Source organism: Phyllopteryx taeniolatus, chromosome 10, assembly GCF_024500385.1.
Source record: "Phyllopteryx taeniolatus isolate TA_2022b chromosome 10, UOR_Ptae_1.2, whole genome shotgun sequence".
NCBI classification, from domain to species: Eukaryota; Metazoa; Chordata; class Actinopteri; order Syngnathiformes; family Syngnathidae; genus Phyllopteryx; species Phyllopteryx taeniolatus.
The window spans coordinates 9,919,985-9,946,659 of NC_084511.1; the positions used below are offsets into that span (position 1 = coordinate 9,919,985).

General features: G+C 41.3%; 1 protein-coding gene across 13 annotated transcripts in view; it reads left to right on the plus strand.

Moving 5' to 3' along the window:
- enox2 (ecto-NOX disulfide-thiol exchanger 2) overlaps nt 1-26,675 on the plus strand; it is a 290,823-nt gene that overhangs the window by 122,446 nt on the left and 141,702 nt on the right. For all 13 annotated transcript variants that reach the window (XR_009790374.1, XR_009790375.1, XM_061786742.1 and 10 more), the window contains one exon: nt 9,702-9,833. Coding sequence is in view for 10 of the 13 variants with exons in the window: in XM_061786742.1 (XP_061642726.1) it covers nt 9,702-9,833 (132 nt within the window). In the remaining 3 variants the exon portion in view is untranslated. The remainder of the gene's footprint in view (nt 1-9,701; nt 9,834-26,675) is intronic.

The window sequence follows — 26,675 nt, forward strand, 5'->3', positions numbered from 1 at the left end:
AAATAAATGACAGCAAAAGCCAACGAGAACAGGTGAACTTCATTTGGGGTTAGTCAGAGGAGCTTTAAATGGTTGCAGTTGTGTGCTGACTCCCATTTAATATGTTTGAACGTGATTGATTAATTCTGAACACAGCCACATCCCTGCTTACAAGAGTGTGTACACACTTTTGCAACCACATTGTCTTAGTTGTTGATTTTTACTTTCTTTCTCTCTTCTCTGTGTAGTCTTAAATCTATCTTAGATCTAGTCAGAGTAAACCTACTTCGGATGGTTAATATTTTAATGGTCTTCGTTCAAACCAATCACTCTACATGGCGTCTGATGGCTTCTATAGTTTTATATTAGTTCCCACTGAAGCACTTCCTATGTTTCCTTGTACGGCCTGCATTATGCATGTATCATCTGTTCGATTGAGTTTATAGGCGCCTAAAACTAAGAATAACGCGTGGAAGGGAAGAGGAAGGCTGAATAATCATAGCAGCACACTAAGTAATGCTCTGGAAGGTTTCATCTACACCGGCAGCCAGTGTGCCGTGAAGTCATTATTATTAAAGTATAACTTCACCCGCAGGTTAGAGCACTGCATCACTTTGCAGAAAGAATATGAATGGGAGGGGAGGGTTGTGGATCCACAGTTGACAGTAGTGGTTCCTAAACCCTTGCAAGACATGAATGAAAAAAACATGTAAAACATGTTTTACTCATATATCATTGCTGAAAAGACTGCACGCCAACCCTTACTGAGTTTGACTGTTTTCTCTTTTGGCACTAACCTAAAATTTTAGATTGTCTAAATTTCAGGCTAACTCAAACACCACAAATACTTATTGTAGTTGTCATCAAATGGCTTAGTTAGAGGGAATTAATTATTTTGCCTGTATTTTAACCCACTTGTAATAAAAGCAAACCAAAGTGCCATGAGAGTGCCAAAGTGTCATTATCCAATTTTATTTAATTGTTCTGAATATCATCATTTATTTACCACAAATATTTCTCTCCATTTATCTATGCCTGCGACATACTGTATAATGACAGGCAGAACAATTCAATTCAACTATATGGCAGAAGGTACAATTAACCTGTGTATCCACCTTTTGCCACTCATACAACGGAATGATAGCTTTGTTTTCATGCTAAGTTATTCAATTTTATGGTAAATTGAGGTGAGATTATTATTTTAGAATGTATACTTTTTGTGTCACTTTGGTTGAGCTTTTTCCAATGTAAAATATGTGCCTTAGCTCAATAAAGGTGAAGAGACATTGCTGTAGACAACAGTTGTAACGTTGTCTTTCTAGTTTATTCCTGGCAAGAAAGAGAAGTTGCACGAGCAACATGAGAACATTTCCCAAAAATGACAGTCTATCAAAATGTGTGTACTGTGGTTGGAATGGCCATTTGAACCTGAGTACAACACACCGAGAATTTAGAAAATCGGATGATGGGTTCAGGAGAAACAGAATTTGTGTGTGTGTGTCAGAAAAAAAAAACCCCATCCTTTTTGGGGGCTGTTATTGTGTGATATCACCCATAGAAATTCCATCCATCCATCCATTTTCTTCTGCTTATCCGAGGTCGGGTCGCGGGGGCAGTAGCTTTAGCAGGGAAGTCCAGACTTCCCTCTCCCCAGCCACTTCTAGCTTTTCCGAGGGGATCCCGAGGCGTTCCAGGCCAGCCGAGAGACGTAGTCTCTCCAGCATTTCCTGGGTTGTCCCCGGGGTCTCCGCCTGGTGGGATGTGCCCAGAACACCTCACCAGGGAGGGGCCCCTAATCAGATGCCCGAGCCACCTCATCCAGCTCCTCTTAATGTGGAGGAGCAGCGACTCTACTCTGAGCCCCTCCCGGATGGCCGAACTTCTCACCCTACTAGCTTCTGTAGCCGGGGATCGGATCGCCAAGGTCCCCAGGAAAATCTGGTCAAAAAAATACATTTAAGTTTAACAGTTAAACTTAATTATTTCTCAACAAGTCTCCTCGACCATGTCATTTTGTCTCCTCTTCAGAGAAGCCCTTGTCCGATTGGCTGACAAATTTCAGGTAAAAATATACACCAATTCCTCGTATAGGCCGAAATTCAGTAAAGTCGTGTCAAAATCACCATGACGTTTCTGTTGGCGTCATTTGCCCTAAAAACTCACCTTAACTAGCGCAAATGAAACATTATCTGAGTTAGGGAGAAAAGCAGTGTGGGCATTAGAATAGGTCATGCACATCAGCAATCAATTGTTTTTTTGTGAATTTATTTGTAATGGAAGATGATAGCGGTATTTGAAGTGTTCATTCCACGTTTTTGAGAAAATTCCACAAAGATGGCGGCCACTTGTCACTTTGCTAGTTGCGCAGAGGAAGAAAACAGGCAGTTTATAGATAAGTGTAGTGTGTAATGTCTTCAACATGGCAGCTTCTGTTCCACTTATACCAAACATTGAACCGCCTCATGATCACAAAGATACAATTGGAACTGGATGTTTCAAGATTAACTAATAATGAAGCACATGCTACTTGACCAAGTCTCAATACAAGTACATCTGATCATGTGTGCTCTGGTAAATTACCATTACAGTGTTAGCCCTTGGTTCATTATAACAAAGTAATGATGGACAGCTCTTGTATTGACAGTGTTGACTTTTTGCTTTAAAACAAGCAATAAAACAATTTAATTTGTTATTGAATAGATTCGTTGAACAGCGACAATATCTTCACAGTATATGGAGTTGAATACTGAGATTAGATGCTATTAAAACAAAAATGTTGGCTAGCTTGTATTATATCGTCATTTCTACAGACAGACAACATCTTCCGTGTCTGAGGACATAAAAATACATACATAATACAAAAAAATAGAATCTCCTTTTTAAACAACCGCAACTACCTCCCATTCCTGCTGAGCGCCCACCACACACACACACACACACACACACACACACACACACACACACACATACGCTTGTTTGTGTTTATAGGCTCAATTTGTCACAGTGGATCAGAACATGACCCTTTCCTCTGCAACGTTTATACATTTTCTCTAGTGGAAAGACCTTCTTGGTGAAAGAAATGAAAAGCACTAACACCAAGTTTGAGTTTTTTTGTTTGTTAATTTTTTTTTAATTTAACTTGCAAATTGCTTCTATTTTTTTATGCTGTTAAACATCCATCCATTTTCCATTTATCCTCACAAGGGTCACGGGCGGGCTGGAGTCAAGGTTAAATTCAGTCTAAAACAGGGTTCTTCATTTATTAGTTAAAGCAAAATGTCTTCACTGAACTGGAAGGACTGATCAAATGTCTTAAATTCATGTAATGGAGTGCTTTTAAACAAGGCATCAAACAAGTACCTGGCAATAAAAGAAATACAGTAAATTTGAAAGAAACAAAGAAAAATGTTTGAGTGGCCGCTGCTTTTTTTAAAATATAAACTACATTTGCAAAAGCATTTCAGACTTAAACAATCTTAACGACTATCCAACAACTAAAGAACTTTAATGCCTTTTCCATGATTTTTTATTTATTTTAAAGCACAACACCATTTGCTGAACTTGTCACCACTTGCCTGCCTCACACACACCCATTCGCCAGTTCCAATCCAAGTTATTTTCCTGAGTATTTCTTGTGCCTGTACAGTAATTGTACTAATACAGTGATCTGAAAATTTGCTATTGTTAAAATAAAGCTGCACTAAGGTCTCCAAAAGTTGTGCGTGTTAAATTGCAAACTTTGTCAAACTAATCCAAGAGGTCTTAGTCAGTGTTTGGCTAGTTACTGAGCGTGGCTCTTTGGTTTGTATCTGTGAGGCCATGGAAGGAACAACAACAAATGTGAGCGCTAAAGAAATGTCAGTGAATTTTTCATTAGCCAGTCTCTGCAGGACTTTGCTGTAAAATATGATTGCCTATATTGAACTCAAAAGTGCTGATATATGGAAGCGTCTAAAGCAAATCAAGTAAGATTCATTAGTGATCTCCATGTGAATCTCTTTACTCATTACTTTCTCCTTTATTACATGCAAATGGAATTTATTTATGTAAAAAGAGATTTAGTGAGCAAAATCGAAAAGCCTCACACCGTATAAATTGGGTTCATTGTCTCAGGGAGAACTCTCCTGTCTCAAGACGTTCAAAATAATGAATATATACTGTATACACTGAATAACACATTTATGAGATGACCTGTCATTCAGAATGAGAAGAGACCATCCAGCATAATGAAGTACTATAATGCTCTTTCGATCTCAGAGCTCTAGGGCCGAGGTGATTTATCATTTGGAACAGGAATGAGGAATTTCAAACTGGATTTGCCTTTAGACCCCTCAACTATCCATCCATCCATTTTCTGAGCTGCTTCTCCTCACTAGGGTCGCAGGCGTGCTGGAGCCTATCCCAGCTATCATCGGGCGAGAGACGGGGTACACCCTGAACTGGTTGCCAGCCAATCGCAGGGCACATACAAACAAACAACCATTCGCACTCACAATCACACCTACGGGCAATTTAGAGTTGTCAATTAACATACCATGCATGTTTCTGGGATGTGGGAGGAAACCGGAGTGTCCGGAGAAAACCCACGCAGGCACGGGGAGAACATGCAAACTCCACACAGGTGGGGCCGGGGATTGAACCCCGGTCATCAGAACATTGAGGCAGACGCTCTAACCAGTCGTCACTGTGCCGCCACCCCCCAACTAAAGAACTATAATTTATTTTTATTTTTTTTCATTTTGGGGGGAAACTTCATGGATAGCAATAATAAGACTGAAAGCAGTGATAAAATGGCCCTTGCACCCATTTTCTCATGGCAAATCTTCCAAATGATCATTCAACTTTGACGCCATACTGATTGAGGCCTGATTGTATTTCAGCATTACAGCGTTCCCTCGCTATATCACAGTTCATGGTTTGCACCATCGCTATTTTGCAAATTATTTTGTGGAACATATCTGGCTGCTACGTAAATCCCCACTTGATTGCGGAATTCTCTGATTTATAGGGATGTTTTTTTTTTTTCATGCGTTTTTAGAGTATACTTACTTGGTGTAGGCGGCACGGTGGACGACTAGTTAGCACATCTGCCTCACAGTTCTGAGGACCGGGATTCAAATCCCGGCCCCGCCTGTGTGGAGTTTGCCTGCGTGGGTTTTCTCCTGGCACTCCGGTTTCCTCCCACATCCCTAAAACATGCGCGGTAGGTTGATTGAAGACTCTAAATTGCCCGTAGGTGTGAATGTGAGTGTGAATTGTTGTTTGTTTATATGTGCCCTAAGATTGGCTGGCGACCAGTTCAGGTTGTACCCCTCCTCTCGCCCGAAGATAGCTGGGATTGTGAGGATAAGTGATACAGAAAATGGATGGACTTACTTGGTGTAATGCCCTCTGAATGTCAGTTGTCTAACACATACACATTGTATATACTACAATATGTACACTGTTTTCTAAACATTTTATGTTTGCAATTTCTTTAAAAATCATGTTGTAATACATTTAAGTGTGTTTAAAGCTTGGTCTGGGACATTCCCTGTGATTAACAGGAGTTCACTGTGAAACTCTTTTGTGGCGTATTAACAGAAATCAAGGTACATTTATCTTTAAGTGGTGCAGGTGGAAAGACAGTAAAGAATGGGGCCCAGCTCAACCTCATGATATTAAACATAAACAACACATGAACACGATAAAGTATCAACTGCTGCGTGTCAAGAAATATGAGCTTGTCACTATAAATACCATCTGACTTTTCAAATGTAAATAAGTTGGAGTAATGCAGAGATGACTGATGCGCTAACTTGACCAGCCTGGAAAAACTCACTCGATTCACTTTCCACCTGTGTGTTCGGTTGGCAGAGTCTTTCAATGTTCTGAACTCTTTATTTTTGTTATTTTTATTTATTTATATATTTTTTTAATTCTGGTATCATATTGAGCTGCTTGGGGGAGTTGTGCCACAGCAGAGTCAGTCTGAATGTTGACCTTTGCAGGGTCAATGTCACTCCTAAATGCCTTTGGTGTCCTCATAAGAATCACTCAGTCCTCATGAAAATGTAGCAGAACAACCAAACTCTAAAGTCTTATAATTGCCCAAACATTTCCACATATACAAGTACAATATGTCTAAAATATATTTCCTTTGTTTTATACCATTTTTTCCTCATTGGTACATGATTTTGGCATGTCCCACACAATGCTCCTCCAACTGAGGTGTGTAATAAGTGGTTAAATTATATATTTTTTTACATTGTTTTATTGTCCACAAAAGGCTATTTGGTAAAATGAGTCAATTTGATTATTGTGCATGAGTCACTGCAATTGCTGTCCACCATGTCGATATGCCCCTTTAAGAACCCCCTTTTTTTCTGACATTATAACCAGTATTTTGGAGTTCTTCAAATGAGGCTGTGACAGTTGCAGAATAAATAGTCACACTTAGGTTGTGTAATTTTCATCATATTATGTTTGGAGTTGGATGTTGTCACGCTAACAGGTCCGCCCGCTTCCATCATTTTTTGTTTTCATAATCTTTGAAGTTCTTTTATCTATTTTAGTCAGTCTTTTATTCCTGGGAGTTGAAACGGGAACATTTCTCATGAATATGCGACATGTAAATAAGACTGCTTTGACTGGACTGCTCATCTTATTACAAATTTAAATATGGGAAAAAGCTTGGCTGTTATTGGTACATATCACGGCGTCAACTAGTGCCGAGAAGTTTGGGGCGGCCAGCGTTCATAGCGACTGCATCCATCGATGTCTTACTATCATTGCACAATTTACCAAGCGTTGGATTGTTGTTCCACTAATAGGGAAAGTGATCTGAAAGGGGATGTGGGTGAAAATTTAAAGAGAGGGGGATATTTTGACATTATGGTTGTGATCCGCTCCCATTCATTTAAATTGAACCTGCCACGACGATGATCGAGGGAGAAAAATTTGCCGTTCAGCTGAGTTGAGTGGGTGGGTACCAACCATGAAGTGGGCAGGTACTTGAATATTAATTGATGAAGCCACCTCACAACGACGGCGATTTCAAATCCACCCGTTTTGCAAGCCTTATGCCGTGTATTGCCTTTTGCATTCAATCGACCAACAGCACAGATGTCAAACTTAAACCATGTCACAGACTCATTTTGATCTGCTGTATCTTGTGCATAAAACAGTTAAAAAAAATTATTTTGATGGAAGGGGACCTTTAACATGTCCACCCTGTTATACTGAAATGTCAATTGATATAAAAACCTCTCAGAAATTTGAAACATGTTTGTTAAACAGTACAGTCAGCTTGCTTATTCAATCAAGGTCCACTATGTGCTCATTAATTTCTAAAGTTAGCCAAAAATGTCCACCTTGCTATTGTCCACCCTATCCGCAAGCTCACATATTTTGCTGTTTGCATGTACATTGTCTGCTTGCAGTTAATTTATAAAAAAATAAGTGTAGGAGCTTGACTAATAGACATTTCTAAAAGCATAACATCTACTTAATGCAATTAAAATGGAAAGTTCAATGGAAAATCTCAATTTCTTTTTTGTGAAATGGGGAATTCGGCGGCACGGTGGACGACTGGTTAGAGCGTCAGCCTCACAGTTCTGAGGACCGGGGTTCAATCCCCGGCCCCGCCTGTGTGGAGTTTGTATGTTCTCCCCGTGCGTGCGTGGGTTTTCTCCGGGCACTCCGGTTTCCTCCCACATCCCAAAAACATGCATGAATTGGAGACTCTAAATTGCCCGTAGGTGTGAATGTGAGTGCGAATGGTTGTTTGTTTGTATGTGCACTGCGAATGGCTGGCAACAAGTTCGGGGTGTACCCCGCCTCCTGCCCGATGATAGCTGGGATAGGCTCCAGCACGCCCGCGACCCTAGTGAGGAGAAACGGCTCAGACAATGGATGGATGGATGGATGGATGAAATGGGGAAGTCTCAAAGTCACCTTATGGTGATATTGACTCGCATTAACTCGCATTTCTTTAGCAGGCAAACTACTTGAGAGTGAATAAAAACCTCTGTGGGTTGTAGCAAAGTAGCGCACTTCATTTTGCCTCGTACATTAATCAACAATCAGTTCGACACAGTTGGTGGATTTCCTAACGATCAAATTGTTGACTAATTCAGCATTTTTCACAGTGTGGCACAAAAGCTTGGGGAAAAAGACTCAGTGAAAAGTTAAACTTTAACTAGGTGGGTGAAGTCTAAATATTGTGCATTTTGTTTGCATTTTCCTTTTGGAGCATCCAGCTAATAACTTAACTGGAAGGGTATATTCACACACTCATGGTTGACATGGTTCCTTCTCAGACAGTTTACAGTATATCAGTCTGGGATGTAGTATCGGTATCCTTGCAGTATCGGAGTCCGGTATCGGTATCCTTGCATCACTTGGAAAAGACTATATATATATATATATATATATATATATATATATATATATATATATTTCTTTTCAGGCTGTAACAGTTCTGTATAAAAAAATCACGGTTGTCAAATTCACTCAAATTGTCATCTTAAAAATGGCAAGATCACGACACACCCTTTCATCAGCATGCACACACACACACGTACACACACGGCCGTAACACTGATTGTTCCGGATATTGGGGTGGAAAAAAAATAATAATCCAGCAACCCGACATTACCGGTGCATTCACATTGAACAGCTGCTTGGAACTGGTTTTTGTGGTGAGCGATGCACAGTGATCAAACCAGTTGCTACTGGCTAGCTAGGCTACTAATGCTACTACAACTAACAACGCGAGGAGAGCAGAACTAAGAAACACGGCTTAAGTACAGGAATGTAAAGGCTTAAATCAATCGCAATCAAAGCTGACCGGCTCGGCGTTCCATCGCGCTGTGTACAAGAGCCGAGCGGCTGTGTGGCAGAAATTCTGGAAGGGGCTGTGGCAGTGAAAAATCAGTGTGGAAAATCAGCAAGTAAAATGCCCTCGTTCCTTGTTCATTGGTGACCACAGACAATGCTAAAAATATTGCTAATGCTATGCTGTGGAAGTGGTTGGATGCGAGATGCTTCGCACACACTATGAACTCCTGGCCAGAGTGACACTGGTTTACAGAGCAGACCGGAAGTCTCAAAAATATTTTTTTTTTTTTTTTTTTTTCCTTCCATGTATTTTGTAAATAAATAGTCCAGTTTTTGCCATCATAATCACTCCCCCCCCTCCCCCCCACCCAAAAAAAAACAACAAAATTGAACTTTGGGTAAGGCAATTGAGAAAATATTCCACCCATCCATTTGCAATACTTCTTATCCTGTTGAGGGTCCTTGGGGAACTGGAGCCTTTACCAGCTGACTTAGGGCTAAAGGCAGGCTACACCCTGGACTGGTCGCCATTCACTCACTCGGTTTATATAGAGATGGACAAACATTCACTCTCACATTCACACCATCACTGAGTCAGAACTTAACCCATGCTGCCTGCACCAAAGTCAGGCAGGCGAGTGTACCACTACATTGAGAACAGATTGTCATCACCAATAATCAATCACCTAGGTGATTGTGGCTGGATCTGGAATGTCTCGCCCGCGATATATAGGGATTGACTGTATCGCAAGTCAATCTCATGCTGATTCTCACCATTGCTTGCTTACTGTCACAATTGACATGTAAGGATCAATGATTGAGTGGTCTTCCCACATGTATGTGCATGTCGGTCCACGTTTGTTTATTAACGCGGTGCCCATTTTTATGTTTTGCTCTCGCAGGACTCAATGCCCTGTCCTTTGATCCGGCCGCCAATAACGACCCCCTGCACTTCAACAGCTCCAGCGGCTCGCCACCTGTGGAAAACGCGTCCGAAAACAGCAAGAAGAGGAAGCGAGCCAGCCTGCCTCCAGGTACTGACGCTGACTCAACTGCAGCGTGGTTTTACGTTAAATGTTGCACCCTTGTTGATTTGTAAATGTGATGCAACGTGGTTTCTTTCTTTTTGTGCCCCTGCTTCCTTCGCCAACGTCAAATCACCGGAATGGGAATTGTTACCTAATCCTATTATTCGGTGTCACTATGGCAGAAAAGAACAGCTTAGTTTGCTCTTTGCAAGGTGTGTCCTCTGGCTCAGCTTCTCTGTCCATCTCTGAGCGCTCTGTTGAGAGTGTGCCTGAGTAAATGTCTGTTGCCATGCCAACACCACCTGCCAATCAACACTGCAGCAAAACCATTTAACCACTGACCTTGCGTATGCTTGTGTGTGTGCGTGCGTGTACTCACATATATAATTATTTTATTATTTCAGATTCATCAAAGGTTGCCCCACCCTTCAATGTCACTTTTAGCGAGACATTCTAAATACACAAGTTAATGAACTGCTTTTGTGAGTAAAAAGAAACTGTCCTTTAGACTGGGAGGTGCTTTCCTTATTGTCTCTCTGCTTTGCTTCCTAGCGTTAATTCCCTATTCCATGTAAAGAGATAATTGGATAATGTATCATATCAAAAAGGCTCTAATTGTCCTAATTATTTAATTGTTTAGTGGTAGAGGGGTTCAACAACGAGGCTGCTTCTACATGAAACCACATTGACTCTTTGAACACCAGTGAAGTACACTTTAATCCAACTTATTGCAACGTGGAAAAGGTCTGGCTTCTCATTGTAATATAAACATTTTATATCTATCTACTGTATGTAAAACAATGACTATACAGTAATTAAAACCACCAAGACATTTTACCAAGTAGATTGTAACGTAATTAGCATCCATTTATCCGTTTTCTGTAGCACTTGTCCTATTTAGGGTGGCGGGTTAGCTGGACCCTATCCCAGCTGACTTTAAGCAATTACATCCTGGACTGTTTGCCAGCCAATGGCAAGGCACACAAACACAACCAACCGTTCACACTCACATTCATCCATCCATCCATCCATCCATCCATTTTCTACCGCTTATCCGAGGTCAGGTCGCGGGGGCAGTAGCTTTAGCAGGGACGCCCAGATGCCACCTCTCTGGCAGGGAAGGAGCCCGAGCTGGTGTGTGAGGTCGAGAAGTTCCGACTAGATATAGTCGGACTCGCCTCCACACACAGCTTGGGCTCTGGTACCAGTCCCCTCGAAAGGGGTTGGACTCTCTTCCACTCTGGAGTTGCCCACGGTGAGAGGCGTCGAGCAGGTGTGGGTATACTTATTGCCACCCGGCTCGCCGCCCGTACGTTGGAGTTCACCCCGGTGGACGAGAGGGTAGCCTCCCTCCGCCTTCGAGTGGGGGGACGGGTCCTGACTGTTGTTTGTGCCTATGCACAGAACAGCAGTTCAGAGTACCCACCCTTTTTGGAGTCCTTGGAGGGGGTGCTGGAGAGCGCTCCCGCTGGGGACTCCATCGTTCTGCTGGGGGACTTCAATGCTCACGTGGGCAATGACAGTGAGACCTGGAAGGGCGTGATTGGGAGAAACGGATCCCCCGATCAGAATCCGAGCGGTGTTCTGTTGTTCTGGTGTTCTGTTCTGTTGTGGTGTGTTGGACTTCTGTGCTCACCACGGATTGTCCATAACGAACACCATGTTCAAGCATAAGGGTGTCCACACGTGCACTTGGCACCAGGACACCCTAGGTCACAGTTCGATGATCGACTTTGTGGTCGTGTCATCGGACTTGCGGCCACATGTCTTGGACACTCGGGTGAAGAGAGGGGCGGAGCTGTCAACTGATCACCACCTGGTGGTGAGTTGGCTCCGATGGTTGGGGAAGATGCCTGTCCGATGTGGCAGACCCAAACGTATTGTGAGGGTCTGCTGGGAACGTCTGGCAGAATCCCCTGTCAGAAGGAGTTTCAACTCCCACCTCCGGCGGGGGACATCGAGTCCGAGTAGACCATGTTCCGCGCCTCCATTCCTGAGGCGGTCGATCAGAGCTGTGGCCGTAAGGTGGTCGGTGCCTGTCGTGGCGGCAATCCCCGAACCCGTTGGTGGACACCAACGGTGAGGGATGCCGTCAAGCTGAAGAAGGAGTCCTATCGGGCTTTTTTGGCCTGTGGGACTCCTGAGGCAACTGATGGGTACCGGCTGGCCAAGCGGAATGCAGCTTTGGTGGTCGCTGTGCTTCTACTAAATACTAAGCAAAGGATCTGAATACGTATGGCTGTGTGATAGTTCAGTTTTTCTTTTTTAATAAATCTGTAAAAATTTCAACAGTTCCGTTTTTTTCTGTCAATATTGGGTGCTGTGTGTACATTAATGAACATAAATGATTTTAGCAAATGGCTGCAATATAAAAAAGAGTAAAAAATTTAAGAGGGCCTGAAAACTTTCCGTACCCACTGTATCTACATATCTTTCATGCACGGTGTCAGGCAAGGTGGTGATACTTTCATAGTACTTGTCAGATGCAAGGTCAGTTCACAGTGCTCAACAGAGATATGAAATGTAAATGTTTTGCTTATTTACACTAAAATGACAAAAAAGATACAAACTATCAAATTAAATAGTGAGTGGTTTGTATTTCTTTTTTTTTTTTTTTTCGTCCTGTTCGGCTGTTATGTCAAGCAGAATGGAAGATTTGTATCCCTTTTATGCCGGAACAGTTTTACTGTGTCACAGTGGCGTTTTTAAGCTGCCACTGTGGTTTCTTCGTATTATAATTGAAGTTTATTGAGAAGAAGAAGAGGAATCACCTTTTATTGTCATGAACATGCATGCATGCACTCAAAATTTGTTCTCTGCATTTTACCCATCACAGTGAACACATTCACATACATGTTATTGGAACACTGGAGCAGGGGGCAGCTGAAGCGCCCGGGGAGCATTTCGGAGTATCAGTGTCTTCCTCAAGGACACCACAGCCGTGAGTCGGCGGGTGGTCCAGTCGGGGTCTTGAACCTAGGTCCCCCACGGAACAATGAAACATTAAATATGAGTGTTGCATGGAGCTACACCCTGTGAGGGAAGGACAGGACAAGCTAGAACAGGACAAGGACAGGAGAAGAAGCATGCAGGACAAGGGTCGTGAACCCGGCTGTACAACTAAAGTGTGGTGGGATTAAGTATGTAAATTATGTAAATCTACAGGACGAGACTATAAATGAGGGGATACACAAATGATTTGCATATTCATGAGTTATTTGTCGCAATAAGTGCGTGGCCCCACACCCAGTGAAAGGTTCCCAGGGGTGGGTGCCTGCGGACACATGCAAGTGAATTGACACCGTTTTAAATGCACAAAGACTGACAGAAGTGTCCTGTAATTGCTGTGCCTGCAATCAATCGAGGGGCGGAATCGGGTCCAGGGGTCCACCAGAGATTAGCCCGGTGGACGGGACACGTCCCAGACTGAGGGAACTGGCCACCCAGCCGCAGGGACCCAATGCCACCCCGCCCCACCCCCCACTCCACTCCCAGGAGAGCCAGACAGACAGACATGAATAAAAACACAATACAATGATTTGCAAATCATGTTCGACCTATGTTTAATTGAATACACAACAAGGACAAGATATTTAATGTTCAAACTGATCAACTTGATTGTTTTAGCAAATAGTCATTAACTTAGAATTTTATGGCTGCAACACGTTCCAAAAAAGCTGGGACAGGTGGCAAAAAAGACTGAGAAAGTTGAGGAATGCTCATCAAACACCTGTTTGGAACATCCCACTGGTAAACAGGCTAATTGTGAACAGGTGGGTGCCATGATTGCGGATAAAAGGAGCTTCCCTGAATTGCTCAGTCATTCACAAGCAAAGATGGGGCGAGGGTCACCTCTTTGTGAACAAGTGCGTGATAAAATAGTCGAACAGATTAAGGACAATGTTCCTCAACGTACAATTGCAAGGAATTTAGGGATTTCATCATCTACGGTCCATAAGGTCATCAAAAGGTTCAGAGAATCTGGAGAAATCACTGCATGTAAGCGGCAAGGCCGAAAACCAACATTGAATGCCCATGACCTTCGATCCCTCAGGCGGTACTGCATCAAAAACCGACATCAATGTGTAAAGGATATAACCACATGGGCCCAGGAACACTTCAGAAAACCAATGTCAGTAAATACAGTTTGGCGCTACATCTGTAAGTGCAACGTAAAACTCTACTGTGCCAAGTAAAAGCCCTTTAAAAACAACACCGAGAAACGCCGCCGGCTTCTCTGGGCCCGAGCTCATCTAAGATGGACTGATGCAAAGTGGAAAGGTGTTCTGTGGTCCAAGGAGTCCACATTTCAAATTGTTTTTGGAAATTGTGGACGTCGTGTACTCCGGGCCAAAGAGGAAAAGAACCATCCGGACTATTATGGACGCAAAGTTCAAAAGCCAGCATGTGTGATGGTATGGGGCTGTCTTAGTGCCAATGGCATGGGTAACTTACAAATCTGTGAAGGCACCATTAATGCTGAAAGATACATACAGGTTTTGGAGAAACATATGCTGCCATCCAAACAACGTCTTTTTCATGGACGCCCCTGCTTATTTCAGCAAGACAATGCCAAACCACATTCTGCACGTGTTACAACAGCGTGGCGTCGAAGTAAAAGAGTGCGGGTACTAGACTGGCCTGCCTTCAGTCCAGACCTGTCTCCCATTGAAAATGTGTGGCGCATTATGAAACGTAAAATACTATGAAGCTGTACTTCAAGCAAGAATGGGAAAGAATTCCACCTTCGAAGCTTTAACAATTAGTGTCCTCAGTTCCCAAACGTTTATTGAATGTTGTTAAACGCAAAGGTGATGTAACAGTGGTAAGCATGACCCTATCCCAGCTTTTTTGGAATGTGTTGCAGCCATAAAATTCAAGGTTCATGATTATTTGCTAAAAACAATAAAGTTTATCTGTTTGAACATTAAATATTTTGTCTTTGTAGTGTATTTAATTAAATATAGGTTGAACATGATTTGCATTGTATTCTGTTTTTATTTATGTTTAACAAAACGCCACAACTTCATTGTAATTGGGGTTGTACTTTGCGGGAGAAGCTTCACTATTTGCTTGACAAACTCCAGCAGAGGGTGCTCTGGAGTGTTGGTATTCTTTATTTTTTATGCTTTTAATCTATTGAATTAGTTTCCGCCTGTTATTTGGAATTCTTGGAACAGTTCATCACGTGTGCTAAAAACATTATTGTTAAATAGTTGTTGTCGGTGGTTAATTCCATGTTGTTCCCATGGACTAAAATGAAGGTGTATATTATTCCTTTTGAGATCTGGATTATGCCAGATTGGGGAGCGCATACTGGGAGCTAATTGAGATCCTGTAGATTCTAAATTTTGCCACCAAACTGTTAAGGTGGATGCGACTATTGGATTCTTGAAGCCTTTATGGCGTTTAAGACTAGTAAAAATAAATGGGAGTTTTGGGAGTTTGATGTTGTTGCAGTCTATTTGTTCCAATTCTAGCCAAGAATCACACTCCTCATTGTAGTGCAACCATGAGGTCTCGTAATTGGTTAGCTAAATAATAGTGTTTAAAGTTGGGAGTATTTAGGCCTCCCTCCTGTTTTCTGAAGAACGGATAGACTGATTCTATTTTTCTTATTTTTTGAATAAAAATGTAGTACAGCAGAAACTAAGGTTTGAAACCATTTAAATGTGGCCTTAAATGGAATCATTGAAAATAAATAATTTATTTGAGGTAAGGTATTTTTATTGTAGCTATTCTTCCCAGTAATGATATAGGCAAGTTATTCCAGCGTCTTAAATCAGCTGAGATTTTTTCCAGAAGTGGTGTGTAATTTAGATTGGTTAGCTCTGTGAGTTTTGACGAAATATTGATGCCTAAATACTTAATTTTTCCTATAGGAATAGGGTACTCTGGGATTTGATCTGCAGGAGTCCATGAGTTTGCTGTTATTGGGAGTATTGTTTATATGTCCAGTTAATAGAGTAGTCTGATATTTGTGAAAATGAGATTGAAACCTGCCTGAAGAGAATACTTGGGTTCCTGTAAGTAAAGAAGAATATCATCAGCATATATATTGATTTTGTGTTCTGAGCAGATACCTTTAATATTAGCATTCTGATTTATAGCGGCAGAAAGAGGTTTGATAAATATTGCAAATAGCATTGGTGAGAGTGGACATCCTTGTCTGGTCCCTCTTTGTAATGTAAAACTTTGTGAAGTGATCCTATCTGTGGTGACTGTCGCTTTCGGCGAATTGTATAGTGTTACTATCCAATGCATAAATGAATCTCCAAAGCCAAATTTGCGAAGTCCTGCAAACAGGAAAGCCCAGTTAACTTTATAGAAAGCTTTCTCTGTGTCAAGTGCCATGATGATTGCGTTTAGATTTTTAGGCTGTGACATGCTTATTAAATTCAACAGACGTCTGACATTATTTCTGGAACTTCTACCTTTAATGAAGCCTGTCTGGTCATAGTGGATTATCGACGGAAGTACCTTTTCAGGTCTCGCTGCGAGGGCTTTCGAGATAAACTTGATATCTACATTAATCAGTTTCCAAATAATAGTCTATATATAAATGAACTAAAACTTGCCTGATGGGCAGAATACTGCCCGTGGGCCGGATTGGACACCCCACGGGCCGTATGGTTGACAACCCTGCTTTAAATAATATGACACTAAGGCTGGTTTTACACTGCAGGTCCAAGTGCCAATTCCGATTAAAATGTCTGTTCGATTAGCCACGCCCCCCCCTCCATCCCCCAAGAATTTTTTTTTAAAAATCAGGAAAACTGAAATGGTGAAAAACAGCTTAAAGCAAAATCCACAATTCATTACTAGATTGTTCTCAGTCTTTAAAGTCTTTTTAGCAGCTACAGTATCTTCAAACATGTTGAATATATTTGGAACTCTCGTAAATACATCTCATAAATCTCAATTCACTCGGTCTTTAAACATAGAAAGCATTTAATTGGTCTGGGTTGATTTTAACTCTTCCTCGCCATTGATTTAAATGAAGAGAACTTCGGCATGATTCAACAATTATTTTGCTTATTAAAGGATGGACAGACCTCTATTTTCTGTAGTGCTTGTCCTCATTAGAGCCGCGGGTGGGCAGGAGCTTATCCCAGCTGACTTTTAGCAAGGGGTGGGGTACACCCTGGAGTGGTTGCCAGCCAATCACATGGACACGTGTAGCATATTTCACATGATATTTAATTGTTAATGCTTTCACTCTGGTTTAGATTTACAGCAGGTGTTTATTTTGCGTGTTAATTTGTCGTGTTTGGGCAGATGTGGATGTATCAACAATCAGTGTATTACGATGCCGTCTTGTTGGCATTGATGGGGTTTATCCCATCTGTGTGTTTACGTTGTACTCGCATTAGCAGATACGTATTGGATTTTTATCCACATTTGAAAGAGGCCTGATTCCAATCTGTAGATGTATGATTTCATGCAGGTTTTTTGTGCGTTTTCCTTGCCATGGCGCATTCCCCACTTGTTCTACTTGAGAGCAAAGAAGCATGCAATGTAAATCCAGCCTAAGTGATTTGGACAACTTTTCTCCTCCTCTTAAATAATGCATGCTGGCCAAATAGCTTTTAGGTATATTGAAAAGAATCCCTCAGTATTTCATATCTCATCCTGTCGCATCATGTTCGTGTCATGGCCTCCCTATAGTCACTGTTTACTGTCCGCTGTAAACTGTGATGAAGAGTGACACGTCATTTCTTACGTAACGGGATTTGTCTCATGGGAGATAATATATCCCAAGAAGGTTTTATGCAAGCATATTTTCACCCTCTGGAGTATAAGGTCAGTATTTGTCTTTTTAAATGGTGCTACCTCTCTTTAACGCTGTGGAAAACCTCTGAACGTAAGAAGGCTAACCAATCACGTCGGCCCATTGAGGATACTGCCTTCTTATTGGCTTCACACGCTCAAGCTCGGTGGCCACAGCTGCTGATGGAGCTCATTAACATCCTTGCTGATTTAGTCTCGTTGAGGGACCACTAATGGATAGAATTTTCTCATTACTCTTGATTTTTTTCACTTCATAATCCGTTGTGTGTGTGTGTGTGTGTGTGTGTGTGTGCGTGTGCGTCCATGCGTGCCTGTGTGTGCGTGCGTGCGTGTGTGCTCGGCATGTTTGTGTATACACGCAAATGTCCTTAACAGCACTCTTTTTGAAACAACATTGCTCAGCTGCAATTTCACTTCATTAAATTAGGGGTAAATTTAAGAGAGCAACAAAATAAACGACTTGTATGATGCAGCCCTCGAGGAATTTGACTCATTTCAGACTTAATGTTTCCCCATTGATAGATTATTTACAACATATCAGCTAGCCAGCCAAGAAAACAAAAACACAGATGTACTTGCATCATGTGACTGCTGACAGTTTACGCTTTGACATCCAAAGTTGAACACCTTAATTTAAGGTCATAAAATGTAATATTCAAGCAAAAAAGAATCATAATGTGTGACGTCAGCGCATGCCACTAGACCTCATTTCAGCCAGCACCAAAGGATAAACCACCTTTTTTTCCCAGAATGAAGTATGGTCGTAAGAAAAGAAGAAGCAAGCAGACAATACTCTAAGTACTTTTGCAGTATTAAACATCATAGACACATACTGTTTTCAATATCTTAACACATTTTTTAAACGTGAAACCCCACACATAACGAGGACAAAATTCTGACTGCTCTTATTGTGTGGTTATCCTCAAAGGGGTCCGGGTCCGGACCAAGTTAAGGTCTCATGCGGATCCACGGTCAATTACGATTAAATAATGTATGTGCAATTTGTGCATCATCACGTGGCCGTTTATTTCTCACATAGGCCGCTGTCACAATGTGTATGCAACTATATTAAGTACTACCGTAGCCCATGTTGTGATCACGTGACCATAAGAAGTCTATCAAACCGTTTGTTTACCAGAAGAGATTTGCTGGATTGAAGACATGGCATGGCTTGTTCCAAAGTTTGGAAAGTTGACTCAGAAAACAGAGTTTTTAAAAATGAATGAATGAACCAGTACTTTTCCATTCTTCTGGAAGCCAAACTTATGTTTCATTTGTTGTGAGACAGTGGCTGACAAAAAGAGGGAACTTTAAACAGCACTTCCAAACTGAGTACCCAACAAGGAGCAAATTAATGTTCGCTCCGGACAGCGTAGATTTTGGCTAGTGATGCACCTAAATGAAAATTCTTGATCAAAACCGAAAATGAGGAAACAGAAAGAAATTCATATGCCAATTATTAGTAAAATTGACATACTAATTAATTTACGGTTCCAGACGGCGTCATGTGTATATTATTTTTCTCTCCGTACACATTATTTTCCTGCTATTTTGTTTTTAGAGTTTGGCTAATCTCCACTATAATGTGGTTCCAACCAGACCTACTGTATGTGACAAGTGTACTGTATTTACTATGGTGTTTCGCGACAACATGTGACGATAGCTTAGCAATTAGCATAACTTTGCTGTCTTTCTTTCTCCTGTTAATTACTCCTTGCTCTCCCTTCATGATAACGATACTTGTCAGAATTGTAGCTTGTTCACTGCCGTGGAGGCGATGATTAGTGACTCAAGATGCATTTGCAAAGCAAACTTTCGCCTCCACTGGTGGGTATCGTGTCATCACAACATCCTGTTTTGGCCATTTTATTTTGGTGAAAAAAGTATTTTGGCCAAATATGGAAAATGCACTTTTGGGTCATTTTTGGTGGCCAAATTTTCGGTGCATCACTAATTTAGGGGTAACGCAAACGAACATTTAGGAACGTTTCAGTCATAAAGGAATGTGTGACTGCAGCTGCTGAGACGTTACTCGAAGGTAAACAAAATCATGTTTTACTTGAAATCTATCTACCTGTTCTGATTTACTTGCTAGTTAGGTTTAATTTCCCTTGTTCAGTGTGACCTGAAATTAGGCCTGAGATGCCTGTGCCGCTTTTACTTCAAACATTTGTCAACCTTTCTTTTTTGAGTTGGAGGCATCAAAATACAATTTGTACTGCAATTTAGGCCTGATATTTGTGCCAGTTGACTAGATATTGAAGTTATTGGTGTTCTTTTTATTGTAAATGTTAACTGTTTCAAGGATTTACATTATTTGTAGGTTCTTACTTCCTTTTTTGGTTCGCATTCCTTCTGGCTTGATAGGATTCTCCGCCAGATTAACCATCTTCTTGTATGTAAATTTGGCCTGTGTGAATTGTGATGGTTGTTATCCTTCCTATGCTAACACAGTTGTGAAATTATATTTATAGTAAATATTTGTATGAAACAGTTGTAGGCTGTAAATATGAAACAAAGTAAGTATGGCGGTAACTGAGCGTGCCGCGTGACCATCCATCCATCCATCAATTTTCTTCTCCTCACTAGGGTCACGGGCATGCCTGAGCCTATCCCAGCTATCATCGGGCAGAAGGCGGGGTACACCCTGAACTGGTTGAACTTTTTTTTTTTTTTTTTTACTGAATATGCACTCGTCATGTCTGAAACTACACATAATAAACAGCAACCCGGGCGCCAGCAGCTACACTGTAAAGACCCTCCTCTTCTTATTTGATCACTCTTACTACACAGCCAGAGTTACTACACAGTTCATCACGTGTCCTAAAAACATTATTGTTAAATAGTTGTTGTAGGTGGTTAATTCCATGTTGTTCCCATGGACTTAATTTCGAGATTGGGGAGAGCATACTGGGAGCTAATTGAGATCCTGTAGATTCCGTTTCCATTATCTAAATGTCACTCGCTACCTTTATTAATTATTGCCTATTAACTACAGGTATTCCGTGCGCGAGACTACGACTTTGACTTCTGCACTGGGCGCTATTCCCTCCAATCCAATTCAAGCGCGAGTGACGTTTAAATCTAAATTACCAATCAAACGACACAAGAAAGTCACATGACCTCACACAACGTCTTCTATTGAGCTTCCCGGGCATAGGTATTAACACTAGATAAGCCAGCCCGGCTGATCATTGTGCCTACGCGGCCATGTTGGGAAGGTCACCGTTACCATGAAGGCAACAGCACACTACTTGTGTTTACATTTAAACGAACAAAAACAACAGCTTTCATGCATTGTAGTATTTTTCTGGCACTGTCTGCCCAAACGTGAATATTTCAGGCCACTTATAACTTGAAAAAACACCATGCAGTAAATTGTGGATGATTTGTTGTAGTTTTGTCTGTGCATACACACACACAAACACGGCAATATCAGAATTTGCACAACATTTTTATTTATTTATTTTTTTTTATTGATGTTGATGCTGTGGTTAAAAAAAAAAATAAAAAATCAGAAGTTACTCACTATTTACTCAGTACTTGAATAATTATTTCACTGTGCACTTTTCTTTTCTTACTCAAGTAATTTTTTGGAGGACAACTTTTTACTTTTACTTGAGTCAAATTATTAAGTAACAGTACCTACCCACCTCTGGAGCGGACATCCTCTATTGCTACTCTTACGTTTAACCAACATTTTTGCTCTTCAGATCAGCCAGTGTCATATGTGTTGCACTGGTCTTTTGTATTTTCGCGTGCTGCAGGTCGTGGCCCTTGTTGTGGTCCCAGCGGAACCGAGAAGCACACGTAACATCGGCGACAAGAGCTGATCCGCTAGTACGTCTTGTATTAGGAAACGCGCCTACAATTATCTAATTAGCATACGGATTTTAATGTTAAATGTATTAAGCGATGGAGCGATGTCAGGGATTATGTCACAAAACAGAATGAACTAACTTCAAATTCAGAAATGGCCAATAAAAAGGGAAAAATACTGTACTTAATATTTTCCTGGATGATGCGTTTGGGATTAGCCTTTGAAATTGGTGATAGTGAAAAATAAAGTGAAACAGACAATGATTTTAGTCAATTATTTTCCAGAATGAGAGTGCTTAAAGAGGGTGATGCTATTTTTGTGGCACAGCTTGAAGCAGGCATCAGGTGCATGTGGAGATGGGCCTGCCTCAAATTGGAGGCAAAAACAAAAAAAAATCCTAAATTTCTACATCAACATGTACTTGAGCGGTGTAAATAAATCTTTTTCTGCGTGAAGAAAATGTGTTTATTTTGCCTTATTGTACTCTTCAGAGTCTTCCAGATTGCTAAATTTATGTTAAAATCAAAAACATTTTCTGCGGGAGCCCGGCGGATCCCCTCAGGTGTTTTTTTTTTTTTTTGGTCACCTTTTTCATGCCTTTGGTGTTTGCATGTCTGGGAACAATTTGGCACCTGGTGTCCCTGCCGCGCTTAACACTGGGAGCTGATTGGCAGTTGCTCCCAGGTGTGAGCCTCCGTGGAGGTATATAATGTAGTTGGTGGCTTGAGCTGTCAGAGTCCATTGAGATACTTTGAGATTTGTGTGTGTGTGCGTGTGTGTGCGCGTGCGTGCGTGTAGGCGCAAGCATTCGTGTGTTTGTATTTGTTTGAGAGTTTCACACACGCGCACTTGTATTTGTGTTTTAAGGCAGGTGAGGGAGAGAGTTTTAAAGAGTTGAGACACATACCTGTACTAGGGGGCACGATGGCCGACTGGTTAGCACATCTGCCTCACAGTTCTGAGGACCTGGGTTCAAATCAGGCCTCTCCTATGTGGAGTTTGCTTGTTCTCCCCGTGTCTGCATGGGTTTTCTCCGGGTACTCCGTTTGCCTCCCACATGATAAAAACATGCATGGTAGGTTAATTGAAGACTCTAAATTGCCCGTAGGTGTGACTATGAGTGTGAATGGTTGTTTGTTTATTTGTGCCCCGTGATTGGTTGGTGACCAGTTTGGGGTTACCCTGTCTCTCGCCCAGAGTCAGCTGGGATAGGCTCCAGCACGCCTTCGACCCTAGTGAGGATAAGCGGTATGGAAAATGGACGGATGGATGGAGACTCATACTAGCAAATACCCAGCAGAGATTTATGCTTAGAGATTAAAAATACATATTAATCCATCCATCCATTTTCATCAGCGCCTATCCTCACGAGGGTTGCGGGCTGCTGGAGCCTATCCCAGCTATCTTCGGGCAGCAGGCAGGGTACACCCGGTCGCCAGCCAATTGCAGGGCATACATATTAATCCCTGTTGTTTATTCACTACTATTTACTAGAATCATGTTAAATCACTAAATACATCCAGATTTTTAAAAAATAAGCAAATCATGACAGGGGAACCTAAGATGTTGTCTGCAGATTTGTGCAAAGGTTCGGTCAAATTTCTTCATCTTCTTGCAGCAAGAAGCATATCATGCTGCTGTCTGTCTTAATAATAAAGAAGTTTATTTCCATAACTGTGACGTCAAAGTAGGACTTGGGCGCTACTTGTTGTCTCATTTTTGCACATTTTCAGTCAAATGGCTTTATCACTGTCTTTAATTACGAAGTCTATGTCCGTGACAATAACAATAAAGTATGACTGAGCGGCTTTTTTAGCTTCTGATTTTAGTACCTTTTGGGGTAAATGTCCCAGCAGCATATTATGCACTGTCTTGATTATAGAGACATTTCCATGACATCGGCATCAAAGTACAACAGTGCCGCTATTTCGCTTCTGATTTTTGCGTGTTTTAAAATCCATCCCAGTTTGGCGAAATAAGCCCATCAGTACCTGTCCCTAAACAGAACCAATCTTTTGAGCCATATATCACAACAGAAAACGCAGGAATTGAGACACAAATGCTAGCCTGTCTGCAAGGTCGGGTGAATTATGATGTGTGTTTGATTTACATGTTTTTGCAGTACACAAAAAAAAGAGCATCACCATTGCATCTTACCAACATAGACACCAATGTGACCATCCCCCTTTCCTGAAGCCCTCATTATAAAAAGCCCTTTTTAGATTTTAGATGTACAAAATAATAATAATAATAATCAGTCTGATAAATCAGTGATTAGGCTGCAATGGGGACATCTTAGCCTGTCATTTCATTTATTTTTGTATGTGCCATTGCAGCAACAACACGAGGTGTTGCGCCAGTGATGCACAGGCTCTGGGATCCTGGGTCAGCTCTGCCGGGTTTAACAGTTCACATCTAGAGGGAAAAAACAAACCCTGCGAGTTTCGCCAAATGCTACTTTTCTGTGTGGCATTAAGGGCCACAATTAACCCAAATCCACTCACCGATTTGATATATTGTACATCTAAAATGGCATGTTGGTTTTAATAGAACTCTGGGCATCTCATACCAAATCATCATACACACACACACACACATACACACAAGGTGTGAAAAGTGTAGGCCCGTTCCTGATTTCTTATTTTATTTCATGTTTGTCACACTTAAATGTTTCCCATCATCAAACAAAATAAAATATTAGTCGGAGAACACAAGTACACACAAAATGCAGTTTTTAAATGAAATTTTTTTTAATTATTGCGGGAGAAAAAGATTCAAACCTACATGGTCCTGTGTGAAAAAGTGATTGCCTAATAACCTAATAACTGGTTGGGCCACCCTAAGCAGCAACAACTGCAATCAAGCGTTTGCGATAACTTGCAGTGGAGCGCTGTGGAGGAATTTTGGCCCGCTCAACTTTGTAGAATTGGTGTAATTCAGCCACATTGGGAGGTTTTCTAGCATGAACGGCCTTCTTAAGGTCATGCCACAGCATCTCACTAGGATCCAGGTCAGGACTTTGACTAGACCACTCCAAAGTCTTCTTCTTTTTCTTCAGGCATTCAGAGGTGAACTTGCTGGTGTGTTTTGGATCATTGTCCTGCTGCAGAACCCAAGTTCGTTTCAGCTTGAGGTCACGAACAGATGGCCGGACATTCTCCTTTAGGATATTTTGGTAGACATCAGAATTCATGGTTCCATTTATCACTTTCTAAGTCTTCCAGGTCCTGATGCAACAAAACAAAATCATACAGTTGGTATGATGTTCTTTTTCTGAAATGCGGTGTTACTTTTATGCCAGATGTAATGGGACACACACCTTCCAAAATGTTCAACTTTTGTCTTGGAAGACCACAGAGTATTTTAAGTATTTTACCTTTAAGTCTGGATGATCATCAAGATGTCTTCTGCCAAAATTGAGACGAGCCTTAATATTCTTTTCGCTCAGCAGTGCTTTTTGCCTTCGAAGGCCATTTTCGCCCAGTCTCTTTCTTATGGTGCAGTCATGAACACTGACCTTAGTTGATTCAAGTGAGGCCTGCAGTTCTTTGGATGTTATTGTGTGGTCTTTTGTGCCCTCTTGGATGAGTCGTCGCTATGCTCTTGGGGTAATATTGGTTAGCCGGCCACTCCTGGGAAGGTTTAACACTTCTATATTTTCGCCATTTGTGGATAATGGCTCTCACTGTGGTTCACTGGCGTCCCAAAGCTTTAGAAATGGCTTTGTAACTGTTTCCAAACTGATAGATCTCAATGACTTTCTTTCTCATTTGTTCCTGAATTTCTTTAGATCTTGGGATGATGTCTAGCTTTTGAGGATCTTTACTTCACTTTGTGACGCAGGTTCTATTTAAGTGATTTCTTGATTGAGAACAGTATCTGTCACAGATTGAGACAATGGCATGCCTTGGTGTGGCTCGAGAAATTGAAGTGTGACAAGCATGCAAAAAAAAAAAAGAAATCAGGAATGGGGCAAACACTTTTTCACACCACTATATATAGTTCCAGCATCCTGTGTGGAGTTTGCAAGCGCTCCCGTCTTCCCAAATTCCACAAACATACATTCTAGGTTCATTGAAAAATCTAAATTTTCCATAGGTGTGAAATTGAGCCTGAATTGTTGATTGTCTAAACAATGGTACCTTGACGTACAAGTTTAGTTTGTTCTATGACCAACCTCGTTACTCAATGTACTCATTTATTAAGGCAAGTCAAATGTATTTATGGAGTGCATTTCACAAGCAAGGTAACTCAATGTGCTTTACATGATTAAAAACATTTGAAAAACAAAGTACAGAAATTAAGAGAGAGCTTACTAAAATTACAAGAAATGTTTTTTTTTCCCCCGTTTCAATTCAATATCGTTTCATTATAGCATAATTACTGTACATACAGTAGTATTTGCATGTTGGCTGTGTGCCTTTAAGGGGCGTGGCCTAGTGAGTGACATCAGGAGCTGGAGTCGGGTTGGCCTCTTGGCGTCAGTTGTGGCCAACAGCAGCTCCTTAGTTTATTCACTTCACTCACGCAACGGCGTATCTAAAGCTTACTCAAATATTGGCTTGCAGCCCAAAAATTTACCAACCGACGGCTCGTAAATCGAAAAACTCTTAATTTTGGCACCCATAAATCAAGGCACCACGGTATGTGCCATGCTTGGCTGGCACTCCCGTCTGTAGTCTACGTAGAGTGTACCCTCGCCCTAAATCGGGCTCTGCCGCAACCCTAATAACGACAAGTGCTTTAGTAAATGGGTGAATGGATTTTTTTCTTTGTGGTTTGATTAAAAAATCACACCATTTGAAGATAAGTTTTTTTGTTGTTGTTGGAAAGTGACAAAAATATACATTTTCATTGGAACCTTTCATCTCACACTTAATCCCGGTCAGGTTAAAAGAAATAATAACATGGTAATTAATGGCCACATGAGACATATGAATGACAAAAGCATATGTAAACCACCATTGACATTGAAATGTGACATTTACAGATCACTGCACATCCTCTGATTTTATTTATTTTTTATTTTTTGGGGGGGTAATCCAGACAAAAGAGGCTTGGATGGCGCTGATCATCCTTTATTAGCATGCGATTGTAAGCGAGGTTGCAAATGTGTCACGTCAATCACATGATTTGCAACGCCAACAAAGTGATATTTATTATAATCATATACAATTATGCAAATGCACTTGTACCCGGAAGCTGATTCTGGCCCTCAATTCTGATATCATGAACGT